The sequence below is a fragment of the Coenobita brevimanus genome, chromosome 80, assembly GCF_032717465.1.
Source record: "Coenobita brevimanus isolate Jiangsu-jjx chromosome 80, ASM3271746v2, whole genome shotgun sequence".
NCBI classification, from domain to species: Eukaryota; Metazoa; Arthropoda; class Malacostraca; order Decapoda; family Coenobitidae; genus Coenobita; species Coenobita brevimanus.
This window is the reverse complement of record NC_137033.1, coordinates 14078716-14102395: the sequence shown is the minus strand read 5'-3', so window position 1 is coordinate 14102395 and position 23680 is coordinate 14078716. Positions and strand designations below refer to the sequence as shown.

General features: G+C 41.0%; 1 protein-coding gene across 1 annotated transcript in view; it reads right to left on the bottom strand.

The window, feature by feature from the left end:
- The window catches only part of LOC145409268 (neuronal acetylcholine receptor subunit alpha-7-like), a 383585-nt gene that overhangs the window by 42056 nt on the left and 317849 nt on the right, over positions 1-23680 (bottom strand). Inside the window, exons 9-10 of the mRNA XM_080279749.1 lie at positions 18056-18142; positions 2826-2935 (exon numbers count right to left, since the gene is read on the bottom strand). Coding sequence (XP_080135875.1) covers positions 2826-2935; positions 18056-18142 — 197 coding nt within the window. The remainder of the gene's footprint in view (positions 1-2825; positions 2936-18055; positions 18143-23680) is intronic.

Sequence of the window (23680 nt, the reverse complement as noted above, 5' to 3'; positions counted from 1 at the left end):
TCTCTCTCTCATAACCTATTTGTCATCTCTCCCTCTCACCCCTCTTTGCATGTTCAGCCCTCCCCTATTTATTCTCACTTTATTTCACTCCCTCTCTTTATTTTTTATCCCTCGTTTTAATTGCCCAGTTATTTTCCATCTGTTTTTCTTTCATTTTTCACCCTTTTTTTTTCCTTATTCCTGTTCTGGCTTTATAAAAAATTTTCTGTGCTTTTCTTTACCCTTTTTTTCATTTCTCTAGTTACTTATTTTCTTCCCTGACCTTTTCGTTTATCGTTCTTTCTTTTTCGCTATATTTAAATTTTTATAATACTTTTTACGTGGTATTTTTTATATTGATTTTGTTAAGCTAATCTTATTCTTCAATGACCCATTTTTTTGTCCTTTCCTTCTTTCTATTCTACAGTTTTATTGTGCAGAATATGGAGCTTTATGTGTGTGTGTGTGTGTGTGTGTGTGTGTGTGTGTGTGTGTGTGTGTGTGTGTGTGTGTGTGTGTGTGTGTGTGTGTGTGTGTGTGTGTGTGTGTGTGTGTGTGTATTTTCTTATCTACATTTTTTTCCTTTTTTCTTTTACTCGGCATCTAATTAATTCATCGTCATTTTATATAATATGTTTCCTTCACCATCACCACCACCACCACCACCATCATCATCATCATCATCAGCAGCAGCAGCAGCAACACTAGTACCATTACTGCCATGATTAGGAGAGAACAATAAAGGGTAGAGAGAAGTAGTAAAAGAAAGGGATAAAGAAGGATTGGTGGGAAAAGATAAGGGAAGAAATTTTGATGAGAAAAGGAATTTTGGAAAAGGTGGAAATGACATGGAAAAGATAGCTGGAAAGGAAACACCGTTTGAAAGGAGAGAGGAGAATGAAATCAAGATAGAAATGGGGTAGAAAGAAATAAGTTAGGAAAAGAGAAAACAATAGAAAAAGAGAAGAATTAAAGGGAAAAAGGTGGGAAGTGTGCAGAAGAAAAAGGAAGTTTGTAAAAAGGGATAGCTCCTGAGAGAGAGAGAGAGAGAGAGAGAGAGAGAGAGAGAGAGAGAGAGATTGGAAGGGGAATTATATGGGACAAGAAAAGTGGGAAGAAGTCGTGGGAAGGAGAAAAAAATAAAGGTGAAAAGGAAGTAGGCACAGGGAAGCAGAAAGGGAAATTAATACGAGGAGAGAATGGTCTTGTACTACGAAGGGAGAAAAACAGAGTGACAAAAGAGGGAGATGTAGAGAGTGAATATTTTAGGTGATGCAAGAGGAAGCTTGAAGGTAGAAAAGAAGCAGTAGGTTAGGAAAGATGGGAAACAGGCACTGGAAAAAGTGAAAGGAGTAAAAACAAAAAAAAAAGTAGTGTTGTATGCATCCCTCCACCTCTACGGCGGGCGCGTAGCACCCGACTAGCAACAAACTCTCATCCCTTTGCTGTCCAACTTTTTAATGCAAGAGTTAACCGTTACTCCCAGTCCTTCATTTTTGCAACAGGTCAACTCAGGAACTGTCTCCCTCTGTCTGTATTTCTTACTTCCTATGATCTCCAGTCTTTCAGACGAAGTTTGTCCTGGCATCTCGAAATGAATGGATCTTGAATTTGGCTCTCTTTTGCGTTTTTTTCTTAGAAGGAACGTTTGCGGGCTCAGTCTTTGGCTCCTTCTATCTCGCATAAAAAAAGAATAGGCAAGAAAAGTGAAAAATAACATGAAAGAGAGAGGGGGGGGGAGAGAGAGAGAGAACAGAAACCACATTGCAAGAGGGGGAGAAAGAGAGAGGAAAATAAATAAAAAGAAAGAATGGCGAGAGTTGTGCGTAGGGGCAAAACGGAAAGGCACAAGAGGAGTGAGACAGTCAACAGAAAGTGGGATATGAGAAATAGGAAAGGATGGGAAAAGGAAAGAGTAAGGAAATGAGGAAGACAATGGAAAAAGAGGAAGTGGAGAAGAGAAATGGGAACGATGCAAGAGAGGACAATGAGGGAAGGGAAGAAGAGGGAAGAAATGTACAAGCCATAGGTGAGAGGGTGGAAATTGCAAGAGCACAGAAACAGGGGAAATAGGCAGTAGCGGAGGAACAGAGGAAAGGGGCAGAGATGGAGAAATAGAGAAGCGAGAGGAGAGGGAGTGAAGAAGCACGGAGAAGAAGCAGTAGAAAGGAAATAGGGAAGAAGGAGAGGGTTGGAAAAATGGGAAAGGGAGGTAGGACTGGATAAAGAAGGAAGAGGGAGTAAGAGCGATAGGAGGGCAGAAATAGGGGGGGGGGGGAAGAGAGGCAAGTGGAGTGGACAACAGTGGAGGAAAGTGATAGAACACAGGAAGAGGAGGAGGGGAGGTGAATAGGTGATATCAGAGTAGCGAAGAGTCATACAGGAAGGGGGAGAGGAGCAGAGGTGTGAAAGGAAGGTGAAAAGATGCGGATACCTAGTTTACTGTACAGCCTATTATGAACCGGAACAATTTTAAGATGAACATAACTGGTGCCAAAACGTAATACTAAATTCATAGAGAAAAGACGTCCTTGGGCTGGTGGAGTTAAAATTAAATAGAACTTATATATTATTTGTGTGAATACATTAAACAGAAATCAGTCTCAGCTATAGATACTTCTGTAAGTGAATTTAGAAACAAATATTTGCCTCTTTTTACCATAACTATATATTTGACTGTTTGGCTAAAACACTGAATATTTCTCCACCAATACTTATGCTACCGTATGTATTAACTATCCATTCACACAAAAATGAATATCCAGTAACACACACACACACACACACACACACACACACACACACACACGCGCGCGCAAGAAAGGTAAAGGTGTCTGTGTACTTACCATGGGCGACATTTCGTGGGTTTCCGCCGACCGATGGTGATAGTTGAGTATAAGAACAGTGCTGACCACGCTGGAGGCCACCATAAACATGATACAGTTAAAGTAGGTGCCTGGAGAGAGCAGGGGGAGAGAGACCATTAGCACACACCTGTCCAGAGCCTTCACCTCAGCACACCATATCGAGCAGCACGCCCAGAGAATATGTGACTCTATATGTGAAAGACTGGCTCTATAATGTTACGTTCTCTCTCTCTCTCTAATCTGATGTATGGGGGATTGGGGGGATGCTGGAGGGAATGTATTAGTGGTAATAACAGTAATGGTAGTAGTGGTAGTAGGCAGGTGACATAGGTAGCAAATATGAGGCTAAAGATGCAACATTGTACTTGATATAATTCTTGGCTGACTCTGAGAAACGTGAAATCTAGTACAGTCAAAGTTGAATTCCTGTGCAGATTAACCTCTTCAGTGCGATGGCGTCTATTTTCACTTTATTCATGTTATTCCAGAAGACTTTATTTAATCCAGGTAGAACGTCAAGAAGTGAAGGGGGTTTGTGAAAGTGGATCTAACCCTTTCACTTCACAGATTCATACCAAAGTAAAAGAAATCGTATGGGGACGACAAGAAAAAAAGAGAAAAAGACGCCTACGTGCCAAAGAGGTTAAAAGTTGGGTTCGGGAGGGACCTACGCTGTGCCAATGTGTTGATATAATTACTGGGTAAGCCTACACTAGCAGGATATTTTGTATTTGCTTGACCAACAACAGCTAACACACATGGACAGGAGATTTAGTCATTTAGGCTACTGAAGTCTAGGGCGAATGGATCAGAGGAAGAATCTTACGTATCACCATTCATTGATGTATTTATTATGCGTAGTTACGTTTTTATAGCTTAAGTGTAATTCTTTGGATAGTGTTTATATGAAGCAACCTTGAAGAAGATAGTTTTCACTTCTCAGATTACCTCAGTTGATCCTTTCGCCTCCAGAGCCCAGAGAAAACGATCTAGAAGGGCACCAAGCAAGCACAGACTAATATAGGCTACAATAAGCTTTCCACCTTAGTATCCTAGAACTCCAAAATTATGTACAGATAAGTGGTAAAAATAAGAGACAAAGCTATATCTCGTATGGGCTCAGTATAATCTGACATGGGCTGCGGCTGCTCGATACGGGTACTTATCAAAGGCATGCAAACACCTTACTACAACTAGATGCTAACACTGATCATGCACTAGCTCCACATGTAAGGAGGAAGGTGAATGGGGAGGAAACGGTGATGAGGAGGTTAGTAGCGAAGCCTGAAGTGATAGGGGGCTGTAGAGAGGAATGGCAACGGTTTGGGGGGCTCATGCTAGAGGGTGGGATAAGGGAAGATCCAGGGAAGTAATATTAGTGGGTGCAAAGATGGGTAAAACAGTGATTTTGTGATGAACCTTGGCTTTTTTGTCATTGTTATTGAACAGCATGGAAAACAAATGTCATTAATATTTAAGTTTCTGCAAAGTTTTCAGTGATTTGAAGAGAACTAAAGTAATTTTTGAATGGCAGCAAAACTTAAAATTCAGCATATTTTACTGACTTGTGCTAAACTGAAATATAAATACCTCATAGAGGGAAAATTGCATAAAATTCTATCACAGGAGTCTTTTACAAATTGCACTTTCATGCAACGATGTACTATTATGTTGGAATCATGGTAAAGATTAAGTAATGTAAAATAGTATAAGGTTCAAATAAGTATAGGGAACACTGAACAGGTTATGTGCATTCGCTTTATCATAAATCCTTGTTAGACAAATAAAGCACAAAGCAAACCATAATTCTTGTTCCGTAGATTTTGTGCACCCAGAGAGAGACAGAGGCTTAAGATAGATAGATAGATAGATAGATAGATAGATAGAGAGAGAGAGAGAGAGAGAGAGAGAGAGAGAAAGAAGTATTAGAAAAAGGGAGACCGGATGATACAAGACAGGCAGGCAAAGATAAGAAGACAGATGGGCAAAGAAAGGAAAGGAGAGGAGGAGGGGTAGGTTAGATAGGACGAAGGAATGAGGATGAAGTACTTAGGAGGGGATAGATGGGGAGACACGTGAAAAGGTGAGATGGGGGAAATAAACAAGAGAAGATAGGAATAGGTACGTGAGAAAAGGAAGGAGGGGAAAGGTGAGAAAGAGAGAGGAGAGAAGTGGAATGTGAGAGGTAGGGAGAGGGGAGGGGAGGGGAGGGATACAGCAGAGGAGGGGAGGTCCAAGACAGATAAATGAAAGAGGTTAGTATGAGAAAAAAATAAGTAGGACGCTACGGTAAGTGTGAGAGGAGAGAAGTGGGAATAGTCAAAGAAGGAGGAGAATATGGGAGGCGAGGTATGAGGAGTGAGACTGAAAAGAGCAGAGAAGGTGGAGGAGACGGAGGAGGGGAGAAAGAGGAGGGAGGAGGTGCGGGAGGAGCAGAGCCGACATGCACAGTGGTACTACGGAGGGTCAAGATGGAGGTACATATTCTCTCTGGATCTTTATATTCTTAAGGGATCAGAGGGTGAGACTTGGTTGAGAATATACTTTTGGGCAAACTATGTGAGAAGCAGAGTTAAATACTACTCAAAATTCACAGTTACTAGTGACTACTTTATATATGGATATCACTTTGGCATGCATTATATTTTAATTAGTAGATGTAAAAGCTATTTCAAAAATGTATGAAGGGCGAATGATTGTCAACAATTATACCACCGGAGAGATATGCAAAATCATCATTTCAACTGTTACCATCAGCATATTGGTGAACAGGGGAACATATATATGTATATATATGACACCAATAAGCAAGTAAGATGCCCCAGAGAAAAATTTGATGACCCCAATTGTTATACATAAAGCTTTCTTCAAAATGAAATAGTGGGAGCCTTCATACATTAATAATGTTTTTGCATACCACACAAAGGATGCCACAGTGTGGAATGCAAAGCGGTCTTTAAATGGGATTTCCATTTTTCAGAAGTTGAGTTTATATTTTGTTTATATAGTAGCCAACCTGTACAGTCATAATTCACTTTGGGGGGTTAGATTCACAGTTATATGAAGAGCATTTGGTTGTGTTTTTCACTCTGAGGGATCTTACAGAATTTTAGAAACTTTTATATAGTTTTTATATGAGCTTAGTCCGTCGATACTTGGATGCCGAGGGAGAGGAGTGGCTGACTTAGGAAGCTCAGTATGACTTCCCGAATTAGTGAGTAAGCATTTTGATTTCTTTCTTTTATATAAGACTCTGTTACGTTCAGTTTTTGGGAGAAAATATTTAAAATGGGGAAAATTAAAAACAACGTATCTTAACGTGTGTCTCGGTTAGCAAGGAGAGTTTTTGGGTGAGTTAGGTTTAGGCTGGTGTTGTTAGGCGTGTGGTTTAGGAGAGATTACATAAGTATGGTTATTGCCACGATGAAGCTGAAAAGATAGAACTGGAATTAGTTAGTTTAGTATTTAGACATGTTGTTAATTATATGAGTTGGCGGTTTAGAGAATAATATAAATATGAGGTAAGAAAGGTAAAGGAGGAAGACGCCGAGTGACAATCAGTGTTGGGTTTATATTCCTTGGGTTAGTTTCTCTTAACTGATTTTTTTCCCTGAAGCTGAAAAAAGGAGCATTAATGGAGGCTTAAACAAATCCGTCCACGCTGCCGAAGATGGCCTCGTCAGACATATGGCAGTATAAAAAAGGGGGAGTCAAGAAACAACATGCAAGAAGGACTAAAATAAGAAGCGGCCGAGTGTGCACAACTGGAGGTTGCGATGGGATCAAGAATGGCGGTAGTGGCGATGGTGTTGGTAGCACTGGGTTGGCAATGTTGTCTTTAAACATTGGTGGTAGTATAAGAACAGAGTTTCAATATTATTAGTGGTAACAAGGTCATGTATGGCAGTCTTGGTGAAAATACTGACAGCGCTAGTATGACAATGTTGTCTTAAAACATTTGCAACATTAGTAAAATATCAGCGAAGTGTTAATGCTGACAGCTAGATCATGTGTGGCAGTGGCAGTGAAAATATTGGCAGTGATAGGTTGACAATGTTGTCTTAAAACATTGCTGGAATAGTAGCAGTAATATAATTGATGGCAGCGGTGGGAAAACAGTAAAGGTTTAATCATTTTCATTGCAGAGGTGGAAAACATCATGACAGTCACAGTAATTTTAGTGGGAATTTTGATGTTAGTGGTAAAATAATAGTAGAGTTTTATTATCATTGATGACAATATAATGATGATGGTGGCTATAGGATTCTTAATTCAAGCCGCAGTAGTGTTATAACTGTAAAGTTGTAATAATTCTGTCAGCTATGGTGGGGTAATGGTTTAGGTATAAAAATTTTGGCGACAGTGGTGGGGTGATTATACTGTTAATGATATTGTGGAGTAACAGTCCAATTCTAATAGTAGTGCTGATGGCAGGATAATATTATTGTTTCAAAAATACTGGTAACAACAATGAGAACATCAGAGTTTTAATTACACTGCCACATTTATTCTGATATACTGCATACGGTGACAGCAGGAAGATAACCACATTTTTTTAATTACAGAGTGTCAGTGGCGAGATAATAATATAGTCTTGTATTGGCATAGATCGTCATTGTTATTAGCTTTTATAACCACTGGCAGTGGTGGTGTGCATGATATCAGTTGTGATGAAATGGCTGATTGCAATGAAACAAAATTTGTTTGCTTTAAATTTGGATTGCTGAAACCAGACTTCTGTAGTGGGGATATAAGGACTTTTGTATCCAAAAGTGGTTAATGAAGAAGGATACTCATGACAACAGTAATATTAACATCAGTAATTATTATCTACAATCACACTGCACTCCGGGAAAGGGAGGCAAGAGTTTAAATAATATATCTGAGTCATACTGCATACTGTGCTTAAATCTATAATAATAAAAGATACCTCGTCATTAATTCTTAATGGAACACACGAATTATAAGACCACTGTCTTATTAACTGTATTTTACCAGAGGATGAGTGTCTAAGCTTATATAACATTTTACATCACGATATTAGATATGACATTTTCTGCATTGAATACTGAGGCAGAATAATTATTTTGAAATAGAAACTTGGTTTGGATGTCTTACACAATGCACCAGTGCAGATCTGCAGATGAAAATCTAGGGCCTCAGAACATAGTTATATGAACAAAGATTATTAATTCACTTGGAAGAGGATGACTGAAAAATGGAGGTTTCTACTGATGGCAAGACAAAAAAAAAAAAAAAGTCACATCCATTTTCAGAGCAAACGAGTTTCACCACCTGCCAGTGACGTTATCTCCATTCTAAATTTTTTGCTGTATTGCTTGTAGTTGTCGTCAGGGTTTTCACTGTATTCCTCTGTGTATTATCTAGTACACAGTACTTACTGTATATTAAAATAATAAATTACACACTGAGAGGTATTGACCATTTTTTTTTTTTTTTTTTTTTTTATGCGAGGAAGAAGGAACCAAAGGCCATGAGCCCGCAGTAACAGTTCCCTCCAAGAGAAAAACAAAATACAATTTAGAGCCAAATTCAAGATCCGATCATTTTGAGATGGCCTGGACACACTGCGTTTGAAAGACTGGAGATCTTAACAGTATAGGTTGATTTTTTGTATGTGTGTGAATATCGGGGACGAGTTGTCATAAAAACTTGTTGCTTTAGCTAGCCGTCAGTCTAACTTTTTTGTGATGAATGCCATATATATATATATATATATATATATATATATATATATATATATATATATATATATATATATATATATGCTAAATAAGCTTTATTTAAAATAAAAAATAACAGAGCTCGCAGACAACCGTCTGTACATCTGTGCCGGATACGTTTCTTCCTGTTATATAGTAAATCCATAACATAATCATGTGTAATTCAACAACCAGTTTAATGTTTGCAGATGAAAATTAATCTGCAGCATTACCGTTAAGAAAAAGATGCCACCATATACGTCGATCATGTTGCGTTGATGAAAACCTCGCAGATATTTGTTAACATCATACCAGTACGCCATTTACCAGCTGCCAACGTATTATTGCTTTGCTCATGCATTGAAACCGCCTTCAAAACGCGCATACATATATTTCAACCATTCCGTGTCTGAATGTTGTAAATTAATTTTGTACAAAATAATTTTTGATGACAAATATTTTTAATGGTGATAATTTTACGATTATTTTTCAAAAGAAAATTTTTACAGGTGATAATTCAGTCGAAAATATGTTTCGTGATAATGCTGAGATGACTGATTTGTGAAGGACAAAGCATGATGAAAACAGCTTTCCTGGAAGTTAATTTTTAAAGAGGATAATTTCACGAGGGAGAATTTTTCTGGACGAAAATTTTTGGAAGACTGATCTGCAACATTTTTGTTGGCATGTAAATAATTTATCGCCAGTCAGTTGTGCACACCCGAAACTTGGCGGGGGGTAAGAGGAAGGGCCAGCCTCCCATTCCTGTCTTCTGATTGGCCGGCCTTGTTTGTGATCGGCACTTCCTGTCTTGTGATGGATTGGGTTGTTAATAAATAAATAAATAAATAAATAAATAAATAAATACTTCCTGCCTTGGTTGCGACTAAAATGGGGATTCTTTTTACTTTTTTGGTATTTTTTTGTTGTATAGAGCTGATTTTTTTTTTTTTTTTTCACGCCCCGGCAAGAGAACGACAGTATATATATAAATGGAGATGCGAGTGAGTGGGAGAGGAGGATGTATGACTGTGTGGTGCTGAGAGAGAGAGAGAGAGAGAGAGAGAGAGAGAGAGAGAGGGAGTTTTTATTACAGTAGTAGTAGAGGTATTATTAGTAGCAAAGGAAGAAGTATTAGTAGTGGTAGAAAAAAAAAGTAGAAGTAGTAGTGGTGGTAGTAGTAGTAGTAGTAGCAGAAGTAGTAGTGGCAGCAGCAGCAGCAGCAATAGTAGTAGTAGTAGTAGTAGTACCAAGAACGGAAGACAGTAGCAATGGAACTGTAAATAGAGGGGTAAGATTGCCATGGAAATACAAAACTGTAATTGTAGTAGATGGTAGTAATAAGAAAGATGATGGTGGTGTTGCTAGTAGCAGTAGTAATAGTAGTAAAAGTAGTCATAGTGGTAGTAGTAGTAGTAGCAGAAGAAGTAGTAGTGAAGGTGTTGGTGCTAGTGAGTCGTAGCAGCAGTAGTAGTAGTAGTAGCAGTAGTAGTAGTACGGGTAGTAGTAGCAGTAGTAGAAGAAGTAGTAGTAAGCAGAGTAGTAGCAGCAGTTAAAGTACTGGTAGTAGTAGCAGCAGTTAGTAATTAGTCCGTCAGTAGTAGTAGTAGTGGTAGTAGTAGTAGTAGTAATAGTAGTAGTAGTAGTAATAGTAGTAGCAGTAGTACCGTAGCAACAGTTGCTGCAGGGGAAGGAAGATGAGGAGGAGGAGGACAAGAAGAAAACGAAGAAGAAGGAGAATGAAGAGGAAGGGGAAGAGCAACAGGATGAGAGAGGGATAATTTAAACATTAGCTTTAAAAATCATTGTGATTTTTGCAACAGTATTACCAGTAATTTTAATAAATGACTGTCTTATCAGGTACATATGCGACAATATTCTTATTCATAGTTATGCTTAGAGTTATGGCAGTCATGGCTTGTGTGTTAGTGTAGTTACAATGAGGGCAGTTTAAGTTAGTGAAATGCTTATGGGGAAAATCGTGGGAATAGGAATAAAGAAGAGAGAGATGGAAGAGAAGGGGAATCAGAGAGAAGAAGAAGACCAGCGAAGTAGCCAGAGGACGTATGAGAGAGAGAGAGAGAGAGAGAGAGAGAGAGAGAGAGAGAGAGAGAGAGAGAGAGAGAGAGAGAGAGAGAGAGAGAGAGAGAGTAAAACACAGGCAATGTAAAAGTCAGAAAATGGGAAGGAGGAGTAGGAGGTGAAGGAGGAAGAGATTAAGAGAAGAGGAGGAGGAGAAGTGAAGGAGCAAGTGTAGTAAAAGATAGAAAAATATTAACACACGGAAAATTCCTGATAGAGAATTCAAAAGGTATAGAAGAGGAGGAGGAGGAGGAGAGTGTGAATGCAAGGAGTTAAGAAGAGGGAGAGGAAGAAAAGGAAATGCAAGGGAACAGGATGAGAAGACAGGAAAAGAAAAGAGAGGTAGAAGTTAAGAGCAGATTAAGTGAAAGTCGAGATAAGGAAACATACAGATTAGAAGAAGAGGAGGAAAAGGAAAATAAAGAGTTGAATGAAGGAAAGCAGACATGAGGGGGGAAAAGCCGAGACAGTAAAGAAAACTAAGCACTAGGGAAATGTATTTGTCATAAGGAGATGAAGGAGAAGACAACTAGGAAACGGAGATGCAATTAGAGGGATAGGAAAAGAGGTAGATAGAGAAAATGAAATGAAAGAAGAAGACGAAATTGAGGGAGTGGAGTAGGAATATGTAGAGAAAAGGAGAAGCACTAGGAAGAAGAAGGGAAGATCAAGAAGCATGAATGAGGAAGGCGAAGAATGAGAGAAGAAAGTGAAGAATGAGTTTATCAGTGGACCGTAGGAGAACTGAAGACAAAGGACATAGAGAAAAGAAGCACCAAGAAGCATATGAAAAAAAGAAGCACGCACACAGAGGTGAAACAGAGAGGGAAATACAGGATGAGGTCTCAGAGTTGGTTTTATTATCATGATGGCAGTGGATGGTAGTAGCCCCGTGAGAGGAGAACGAAGATAGTAGTTGCAGTGATGATAGTAGTAATAGTATTAGTAGTAGTTGTAGTAGAAGGACAAACGAGCGAATGTTACAGCTATCTACAAGCGTGAGTGTTGATCAGGTGAGAGAGGATGAGGTGAGAGGAATGCCATCGTTGTCTGGGAAGAGCTAGACAAGCTGGTCTATACAGGATTTGTCTTCCTGCTCTGCAAAACGCGTTCCCATAATTTGGACTTAAACCTAAGTTAAAATGGAAACCGTACCTATGCAGTAAGAGTATACAGTGGTCGCATTCACCTTCAGTGCTTGGTATGACGATTAGAAGAGGCAAAATGCAAAATATGAGATGGAAATAAGAGGAAGCGGGTGTCCCTGAGGAGACTTCGGCCCTTTGTCCTGGTCTGGCCGTAGGTGAAGAAAGCCAAGATTGCTACCCTTGGTCAGCAAGACATAGTAAAAGTCCACGGCTGATCTGAGTGAAACATGCTTCAGGCACACAGAGTTTGGAGGGGAGTGGATGTGGTGGTGGTGGTGGTGGTGGTGGTGGTGGTGGAGGGTGGGTAGGGGTGGGCTTGGGCGTGGTAGGTAAGTGGATGGGGGCTGCTATACACGTCTGGATCGCGTTAGGATCAGAGTACGTAATGACTGAATGTAAAATATATATATAGTTCCAGTCCATGGTATTTTTGCGTCCCTTGATCGTAAAGCTTATACAATCCAATGGTATTTTCATGCTAGTTGTGTCCCCGCATGCACGAGAGACAAGTAGGGGTGAGGCCCGCTGTTGGGGTCTACCATTTTGGGCAGCACTCTGTGGTTTCTTTTCACCTACCACCGAAGAGGTAAGCTAATAGACATGTTTGGTCTTAGTATGCACTGGAATAATCCCTGCGGGAAACATGATCATTTGAGTATGTCCTTGTATACTCGTGTGAAAAGATTTGAGGTGCACTTGTATTATCATGCATTGCAAATAGTGGTCATTGCGTTTTCGTGAAGATATCGATGAAATGATGGAAATACTGAAGACAACATAAGCACGGCTGGTACACAGTTGTTAGGGTCAAACGCCAGGGGCCAGGGCCGAGTATTGTGGGGACAGTGGTGGGTGGGTGGGGTGTGGTGGTGGTGAGGGGGTGGGGGTAAGTGCAAAGGAAGTCGAAGCAGTCCATGAAAATTGGGTCACCGCTTTGCTCGGTCAAATTTACCAGATAAAGGCGGGTGTAGGGACGTTCCACACCCGCCCGACTCATGACCTAGACAGCAGCAGGTCGGAGAGGTCGGTGGTGGTCGGGACGGAGACATCGCTAACAAATTTACGATCAAAGCCGTCACGTAAATTAGAATTTATCACTGCAGGAGGACAGCGAAAGGAAAGGTGGAGAACCTTCCCTTGTCTCTTGTTCTTCCTGCAAATATAAACCCAGGTTATATGAGCGGGAGATCGGAAGTTTGTCAGTGATTCTAGCCCCGGGTTAGTTAGGGGTTGCGTTGAGGGAGAGTTTAGAGGAGGAGGAGTCCCAGTTTAGTAGGCGAGCTGGCCGAGATCAACCATTACACTTAGAGATAATATATATATAAAAAGAAACGACACAGTAAGACGTTATGGAACAGAAATATATAGTATGTGTTTGGGGGGAAAACTTTTTCACAATAACCAAGTATTTAACTAAGATGAACATGTGAGACAAATTATTAATGACTGTAAATTTATAAATGCATGTTCAAAAATTTCCGTGTGAAAACTGAACTCAATGTCTATATATGATAGAAAGTTTAGACGTTTTATTTAAGCCTAGTTAATATTAAATGAGCTTAAGGATTTCTAAGACAATATTGACACCAGTTAGTTAGCAAAAAAGAAAGTTAAAGAGATAGTTATAAGAAATATTTAAATGAATCGTAATTTACATGCCCACAATTCTACTCTACCGTAGGCCCAAACGGAAGGAAGTGTTAAAAGTGCGAAGTTAGTGAGACGCCACAACACAACACTCGGGCTAGTTAAGGGGCTGTGCACAAGTTTCCTCTCAGACACTTTTGCACCATTCATTAGTGTCCCTGTTCTCTCAAAAAATACTACGACTATCAAACTGGCAGTCTTGTTTTTTGGTACATACTAGATCTACTTTTTTTTTTTTTCATATATCTGAACTACTGTAACAATCGCTGGTAATTCCACACGAGGGAAAAAGGACTTAGACCGCCGCGCGACACCAAGAGCAAACACCAAGGAGAGAAAGAGGAGATTGTGAACGACCCCTCTTGTTAGTAAAAAAAGTGCTTTAACAGGAACCTCAGTCTGCCCACCGCCCTCTCGGCCCAACACTCTTCACCGTCCAGGTCCCCGAGGCTGCGAGAGACATCAGCGACTCTCCCAGGGGCCGTGTTCTCGTCGGCTGGGGAGGCCTTCCAGCACCTCCTCCGTGCCAGTTTACTTCCGCGTAGGGCACGGTAATTTTCTCTAAGGCATCCGGTAGTACAAGGACGTGTAAACCATCATCGGGTTTCGGCAGCTTCTTCCTTGGACTCCCGGACGCCATGTCATATTCATACAAAGTATGCCCATATTTTAGTCACTTAACACACAAGGAAATACCGATGTGTGATATTCAAGATAAATCGCCAGCAAAGAGGTGCTAGAAAACCTCACAAGTTCATCAGAATACTGGCACAAGAGCCATATTATCCTGGGATGAGGAAATTTCCTAACACCTCTAAGAGATTTATTTTGCTTATTATACGTTAATGGAATTTTGCATGCTAATTATGCTTTTTTAAATATCAACATAGATAGCATATATAGCAGAGGGGAGAATACTGACGTGTCATATACAGAGATATGCTGGTAAGGAAGAAGTACAAGAAAGCATCCTAAGCCGACGAGAATACGGCCTCTAGGGACGCGCCGCTATCAAAGGTCTTTCTCTCCTTTACGCTAATCGCATAGCTACTCGCAATTTGCTTCCGTGAGGTGATGGTGTTGGTATGCAAAGGCCTTTCTTTCTCCCAGAGGGCCAAGGATGTTATGCCAGTGGCCGCGGTGGGCAGCTGGATCTGTGAGTGGTGGCTAAAGTACCAATGGTGGGGAGAGGCGAGCTGACGGGGGTGACCGCATTAAAGTACTCCAGGTACATGTACAGACTCAGCATGACCGCCACACCTGCCGAGCCCAAAGTTTCGTCAGTGCTGAGTACAAGTTATGGATTTTTGGGCTGTGATGAAGAGTGTTTATGTGAAGCGGCTCACTTTATCTGCCCCGTATATGTACTGCAAAAGGTAAGATAAGTAATTGGTTATTATGATTCAAGCGTATGAAAAACAGGTTACACAGATTCATGCAAGAGTGAAAGATCGTCTTTTGCCGGACAAAGTTATGTATCGTCATTTCCCTGCCAGATTATTAAATAGTGAAACACAATGGCGAGCGTAAAGATAACATTTTTTTAATATATACTTTTTTTTTTTTAAATCACATGATATTTGATGAAGAAGCCCGGCAGGACGACACAAGCTTCGTGGCGAGAAGATGGTGCATTAAGATAGCAATGGAAATCAAAAAGAAGGTTAGAGGTTTGGCTGATGTTGCCTCCGGTATTCAACAGTGCATACACGTGGCGATTCTATCAGTCGTTTATGTCCATGTTTTTTAGAGTTAATGTAATTTAGTTAATGTTGTTAGTGACCGCTATTTGAAAGCCATAACTGTCTAGCTTGTATATCTGCAGTAGACTGAAAATGCAGAGAAAAAAGAGAGGGCAAAATTGACCGAGGCAAAACGCAAAAAACATTCTTGTCTTTAAAACGGGTTATGCAGTAGCCATGAATATATAATATATATATAGGTAAACACTACCGTCTGGGCAAGTGGGATTCTGGTATTGGGAGAGTAATAAAGAGGCAAGTTTGGGAGGAATTATAGGGGAGAAAAAGAAAAGATTATATATGAGAGAGAAAGAGAGAAAAATCAAAAGGTAATATATGGCACGGGACCGAGAAGAGCTGTCATCTCGCAGCACATCTAACCTAGAAGAGGTACCGCTTCCGAGGTTTGGGGTAGTGTGTCGTTAATCAATTGAGAGAAGACACATAGCGAGAGCAGAACAGTCACGCCTTGGGGGGTAGTAGTGCCACGGATCCGACCAGTCACCGATGTTCCAAGAGAGAGAGGGGAGAGAGATTATCACATACTGGCGATGGGGCGGTGGGGACAGGTGTTGTGGTGGTGGTGGTGGTGGTGGTGAGGAAGACTAGTGGTGGTGGTGGTGGTGGTGGGGAGCTTACGGATTAACATGGACTACTTGACCCAAAGCATATTTTTTCTTTCTTTTTAAGATGGTAGAGTGAGAGGATAAAATAAAATATATCGTACGAGCTTCAAAATTCAGAGTGAGAGATGGTGCAGGAGCGAGATGGAGAGAGACAGACAGAGAGGGAGAGATGAGAGGAGAGATGCAGAGCGACGGAAATACTTCAGTTCAACCCCCTGTAATTCTACAAGTTGAAGGCTCAGCAAAGCTACAGGAAATCCCAAAATGCTGCAAGGCTAGAAAAATGTAAAACTCAATTCTCTGTGATTAATGACATAGGCAAGAGGAAAAAAAAAACTATAGCAGCTAATATAGAGGTAGCGACTTATAATTACAATAAATGGGGGAGGTTAGCAAAAATCAGTAGCTTGGAATAACTTGAGAACTTATTGTCTTAGGTGTTCATCATCATCATATAGTGCCTTAAGACAAAAAAGGATAAATATAGATAAGATAAAGAGGTCGGCAGTTTTAGGCACATCATCCTTTGCGCTCCCTCGTTCAACCTCTAACCTAGCAGTGGAACAGCGTCGGACGTCGTCGGTAAAATCCCTGATATGGTTAATGAGAAGACAGAAAGGGAGAGGAGAACTGTCACACCTGTAAAAGCAACAACAACACAGGGAGCATAAATCATAAAGGGGTGGCAAAAAATTCGTCAAAGTTGATTCTGAGGGAGAATTGGTGGTGGCGGTGATAGTGGGGGCGCTTGGGGGGAGGGGTACAGATATATATTTAGCATTGAATAACATCTTTGACTTCGCTGAACATTGCTAAAAGGGGTGGGATTCGGGGAGGCGGGGGGATGACATCAATGAGGCAGTGGGGATTTGTAAGTTTCAATTTTTTCCAGATTTGTGAGAAGAGATTTGGGGAGGGTTGAGTCTCTCGGTGCGATTAATGCTTCTTTTAAATCAGGTCATAGGTTATTATCATTTTTTTTTTTTTGAGAGGCCATTGAGGAACTTACATCACCCCAGGAGTCTCAGAAATAAGCCTACATTAAACTTTGGCCTATGGGGACGGGGCGGCAAAGTCAGGGAATGATGGGGAGGTAGGAACATCGAGGGAAAGGAATCGCAATAAAATAATACCAAAATAGATTGGACTTGAAAATGATAGAACCAAGAATGAGGTTGGGGCGACAGAACATCAAAGGCATTTTTCTGAAAACTCCCCCAGTAAAATTCATTGAAGGGTGAGATAAAAACAAATCTAACTGAAAAAAGAACTTGACGGAAAATATATTGGCAACTAAAAAACGCAACATCAATACTGGCAAAAAGGGGGAGAAGCCAACACAGAAGAAAGACTATTTTTTTTTGGGGGGGGAGGGGGTGGTGAAAGAGGGGAGGGGAGGGAGAGAGAAGAGTACAGGTATACAAAAGGGGTATATGGTGGTGGTGGGGAGCGACTTCAAAAATAGAACTAACTTAATTCTATATATAGATATGTATACTTTTGACATGATTTTTTTTATACATTTTGATTTATATGTGGCAAAAAATAGGTCAAGAGGAGGAGAGAAGATGGGGGAAGGATATTTTTTTCCTTTGATGGAAGGGGGAGGAGCAATGGCCGATGATCAGTACACTTTCTCCTTTCATGTTCGTTGATGATGGTTGAGTAATTTATGATGTACCGATTTTACGCGGCGATGTTCGGTGAAAGAGTGGACGGTGGAAGTCTGCAGAATGGATATTTTTGTTTTAGATTTTAGTTTTTAATTTATATTTTTAGTTTACAAATGCTCATTTATTCTTTGCCATGCTGAATTACACACATCAGAGACCAAGAGGACACAATTTGCTTGGAAGTATTTTAAAAGGTGTAAGACATCCATCATCCATGTATTTAAGACACTGGAGAAACAGCGAAGTGACACACCAACAGTTACGGACACCTGAAAGAACACGAATTAAGAGAGAAGGTCTGTGCGCGATCCTCGGACTCTCAGCTGCATTGCATCCCAAGTCTGGGAGGTGTACGCAGATAAAAGCGTGAGAAGTGGTACTGGTGGAAATTTAGAGTTTCTGGCATCATCTAGGGCCAGAGGGAGTTTCAAGCAGAGTTTTTACTGGTAATGGTGAACATGAAACTTTTTAGAGATAATCTAGACAGATGAGAGTTCGGAGGGTCACATCACAGACGCTTGTGTGTGCTACGGCGCGATGGGCGAGCGAGCTGCTGCCATTAGTCTACCTAGCACAGGCATGGCGTCCGATACTTGAGGCAGCGTCTCGGTCACCAGATTGTGGAAAACTGTCAGGGAGAGGAGAATGGTAACCCCTGCAAGAGACAAGGATGGCAAAGGAGTCAGTGAGACATAGATCGTTTCATACTAAGACCGCGAAAGCTGTCTTCGGGAGGGACGGCTTTCGAGGTGGTCTTGGGCGGGTTGTGTGGTGGTGTAGCGGGTGCCAGCAGCCACTTGGTTTGTGTCCGCTCATCGGGACTCGTGTTCTCACAACTAGCTTAAGGCTCCAAGTTGGTGTGCTGGGAGACTGTGTGGAGGGATGATTGCCGGCCGGAAAAGGCACACTTCCTTCTTTAATAGTTCTAATCAACACACCTGAGTGAGTGCAGATAAACAGCACTAGACTTTTGCCTAGTGGAAGTGCCCTTAATCTGGCAGACAGCCATAGGGGCCAATGAATATGTTTAGGTTTTGTATGTACATTATTTCATGTGGTGATTAAAATGATGATGGCTGAGAGTGACTGTGATGGTGAGGATGCGGATGACGGAACGGAACGTATATATACGCTAGCGGGGGTATACAGTAGTCGCCACATACAAAGTACGCAGCAGTGGAGTGGTTTTCGTCAGCTGGGTTAAGGCAGGGACATAGATAGTTTTTCTCTTCTCCTTTTCTTTTTTGTGGTTATGCTTTTAGCGCGTCACTTGCACGTCAGTTCCGTTATTTATTAGCTTTGATGCCTTTTAGAACAGTTAAGATGCTGTAATGATGACACAGAGACCTTCGAATTAGAGAACTTTGTTATATTAGACCAAGAGTAGTATGTATTTATATCAAGTATGAATTCGTCCCCCTCAGTTGTCCAAGTATGGAATGACTATGGCACTTTTGGGAGCCCCGTTGCCATGGTACAGAATTGAGATTGAGGTTATATGCTCCCGCCAATTATCTCTCAGCATGGCAACGGAAAAGAAGTGGGGAAGATGGGGTGGGAATGGGAGGGGTTAAATTGGCGGGGTGGTTGGGGGGGGAGGGTCGGTTGGTTAACATGCAGTACAGAGTTGACAATATATATTTTTAAGTATATATGGGAGAGGGAGAGTAGAGAGATGATGGGAAGGGAACAGACGGGCCCGATAAATGGATGGAACAACACAGTTTAGTAAATATATATATATATATATATATGAAAAGTTCGAGCCGAGCAATCGTACAGTGGCGAAGGAATGTGAATGCTTTATATATATAGATATCTCCTTTTTCTTAAGTAGATATATATAGTAGTAGTAATAAACATAGAAAGTATAATATGCTGCTGGTGAACCCCGGAAGATTGGGCTTTACCTAGGAGTGGCACGGCATCGCTTGTTGTTGGCATGGTATCATTCACCATGTTTGAGAATACAGTCAAGGATAGCAAGATGGTAACCCCTGAAATAATAATCAGATGCAGAAAGTGGAGTAAGAAAATAAAAAATCAACTTGTGTGTTGTTTTCTTTTATGAAGAGAAACAGATACAGTGAGAGAGGGAGAGAGAGAGAGAGAGAGAGAGAGAGAGAGAGAGAGAGAGAGAGAGAGAGAAAGGGAAGAAGGAAAGAGAGAAAGGTAAGGTGAGTTAGAGAGAAAGCCTGAGAAACAGTGCGAAAGGATCAAATGGTGCTCAACACGAGTTTGAGAAAAAATATTATCGCATCAAGAGTATTTAAAAGATAAGACTACTTGATGATGGTGAAATGGCATGTTAAAGCTTCGGTTGCCTACCTATTAAGGGAACTGATTCACTGGTAGTCGGCATAGACCCATTTACCATGTCAAGGAAGACAGTGAGTGAAAGCAGAACAGTCACACCTACGAGACAATGAAGAAAAAATTAAGAAAAAATGTACAAGGGGTTAGCATCACTGGAAAACACATTCAACTGAAGAAGCAAGACACGTTCAGGAGTCTGTAGGCGAGATGGGCACACAGGGCTCAGATTCACAAACCACACTTCCGATGAATATCCTCTCGTAACTGCGATTTGTTTTGGCGGGAGGAACGAGAGAGACAATGGGGGAATCGATACTATCCCTTCCTCCGTCCCTCCTGCCATAGCAAATCTCAGCTTACGAGAGGCAATTGATTGAAAGTTTGTTTGTGGATCTGAGTCCTGATCTGTAAGCTTAAGTATAATCTACGGGGCTTAAGGCAATTTAAAAAGTGGGATTTGGGGAGGGAGGGGGAACAGACAAGAGGAATTGGGTTCGGGATGGGGTGAGGGAAATAACAATTATATATACACTGAGTTGGTTTCATCCAGGATTGTGGGAGAAGAATGGAATATTGATTGGTATTTAATGAATGGGAGAGGAGAGGCGGTGGAATATTGATGGAGGGGGGTGGAGGAGGGAGAAGGGGACAAGGGTAGAAGGGGTTTCTTATATTGTAATGACTTGTATTTAGTAATTTAGGGTTATTAGACATCGGTAAGGGCATGATGAGGTGTTCTGAGAGTATTATTGGCGCCTCAGTCGTCGGCCAAGGAGGTGCGTGGGGTCTGTCTTCGTCGTCGTTGCGCGGCCCTGAAAACCTTAAATTTGGAACTTCTTTTTAATCACATACAAGCCCTTGTTGGTAAGTGCTCAAAATTATGTGAGGTCCTCATTTTAAGTGCTCTTGGACGAGGTGCGCTCATGCAAGAACTGCCCTCTAGCCTGGCGTGTGCAGCTGTGCCAAGTGCTCAAATTGCTACCGCTGCGTGAGGCTCTAAAGTAATTGTGGCTAACTATCACTGAAGTTACTGTGGTTGCTATCACTTAAAGGCACATTGGCTATTCATTATTGGCCTAAGTATTAGGCTGAGTTAGTTAGGAAAAAAACTGTGCATTGTTCTGTTTAAGATTTAGTGCGCACTCGTATAGCAGGCGATGTTTAGGCAAGTTAGAAAAGTTAAATTTGCTACTGATTAACTATTTCAGTATTTAAATCAACTTTTGCTGTGGCCGATACGAGGTTGATTAATTGGTTATGTCAGTCGCTTTAAAATCCTCGTTAGAAAAGCTTTATTTACAGAAACCTTGGACCATCAGTATTTTTTTCTGTGTGTTTAACGTATGATTTATCTTATGTGTTATAACGATTCAGAGTTTTATCTTAGGTGAAGGTTGGGCATTTGGAAAACATAAAACCACGCATAATTCCTGTAGAAAATTAATTAGTTTCTTGGGGAAGATTTACTGTGATGTTTTCATCAGCTTATGCTAATTGTGCTTCCACGGGTGAGGCAAACATGAAGAGGGACGTTATTTAATATCAAGTGTGGTTACCGCGCGTGAGGCAAACAAGAGGAGGGACGTTAGTTATAATTTAAGTGTCCTTCCCGTGGGTAAGGTAAAGGAGAGGGACGTTAGTTAAAAGTCAACTGTGTTTCCCACGAGTGAGGTAAGCAAGAGGAGGTACGTTAGTTAACAGCAAGTGATCACGCACTGAACTTCCTGAAGGCCTTTTCTATGTGGCTGTTGGGTCAATCTCAACTGCAGGACTGAAGGGATTCACTAATGACTGTGAGTAACGATATACTGACAAGATACTTATTCCCTTTCTAAAGTCATCAGCATGAACAGTAACAATATGCAGTACTATATTCTCTCGCTCATTTGGCAAACTTCATTGACAATTTTGATACCTCTTTATGCTTTTCATGGACATTCAAGAGGGTGCTCTGCCTTGAACATGCATAAATATCTTAATTCTTCCACTGGTTCAGGTACGGTGACTGCAGAATACCAAGACGCCACACGTGCGTCCTTTTCAGAGCGCTGGTTCAAACTTCACTTTCGACTGACATGAATACTTTACAGGACAACATTTATCTCTAAGATTTACGTCTACTGAAGCTTTCTAACCATTTTTACCACACTTGGAGGCGCACATCTAGGCTAAGCAGCGATAATACTTACTCTCTACGCTATGACACACCTAGTTGCAAAATTATTACGGCGAATTAATCTACCGGAAAACAAAAGCTACATTGGTCTAGGAGGCGCGGTGGTCAAGGCTTTACCAACGTGTTTTTTTGTAGTCTGGTCAGGGCTGTTGTTTGGCTGTCACTTGTGGCTTTGTCAAATGGCAGGGATTGAAAAGGTGTTAGATTTGGCATTAACCTTTTTCAGTTCGGTGATATAATTTTAGAGATATTTCATTTCTTCCCCAGGCGACTGTACTGTGTTTAGGGAAAAAAAAAAAAGAACTTACTGAAGAGTTTGACAGAGTTTGGTTCTAGCCATCTCTGTACTATAAATCCCTCTTCAGATGGGTAAAATCGTCTGGGGTATCATGATTATTGTAAAAAGAAAAAAAGTCACTGAACTGTTGAGGTTAATGGGGAAACATTATGGCAGTTTTGAAGATGTAGGAAGATGTTGTCCGGTACTGGGGCTTTGGGAAGCTCATTATATTACTGAACCACTTAAGCTGACATGATTCAGATTATCATGAGAAAGCTGGACAACTTTGAAATATAAAGGAGTACAGTAGAAAGGAAGTGCCTTAATTTTTAATAATCTGACGCCACCACAAACTGCTATATCTTAGGGAGGGATGTTCTTTAAGGAAGGGATGTGTAAAATTTCCTATGCATGATTACTTATTTTTTTTTTTACACATATACCTATAATGCACAACGCTAGAGGCCTTATGCTTTGTACACTGGGGATTGTATATGTGAGGTGGGCGGGGGAGGGCAGTTGGCAGGGTTGGGGTGGGGTTGGAGGGAGGGTCATGCACTACTACAGTGAGTCCAGACATAGGATTCCTGTGCTTCACAGTTCACTGGCAACCTCAAATCAGAAGCAGGGGGATGTGCGTGCGTGAAGTGTGAGTATTCGTGTTGTCTTATGCTCACCGGCAACCTCACAGGCAGTTTGGAAGCTGTGAGCTAATGATAAGTATTCACTGTGTAATGTAATATACTCATTAGCAGTCTGACAACCCCTCTGGCAGCCTTAGAATAGAAGCTTATAGGCTGCATGTGAGTGAGGTGTGAATACTCATTGTGCCTCATAACTACAAACATTCATACAACTTTACTGGCAACCTTAAAACCTCGCTGGCAAACTCACAGCCTCACTGGCAACCCCTGGACAAAAGCTAGAGGCTGCGAGTGAGTGATATTTAATAGTGCATAGTAATCAGAGTACACTTTTTCCTGAGGCTAATTCTGAAACATAGAATAACCAGCATGATTTGATTTGACCGATCCAGTGACAGGTGGGTAAAAACGAGTAGATGAGAAATGCGAGAAACAGATTAAGCTCTACATTTGTAACATTTCAGACTAAATAAAACCCAGTCTTCTGAAGGACTGGGCAGAGAGAGCGAGAACAAGACTCTATCTCAGGGAGGGCTTTGTGTAGTCTGAAATGTTTGGGAAGCGAGAAGTTATAGTCAGATGCAGTACATTTTAGAGACAGTTTGAGTGCATAACAGAGACATTTTGAGTGCATCATATTTCAAGACTAAGGCACCTGAATCTATATGAGGACTCACACGCACGCACACACACACAGACAGAGCAAACTTGAGGGTGAGGATGCTAGTGGCAGTGGAGGTGTCAGCAAATTCTTAACAGTTTTCATCTCAAGGGCGA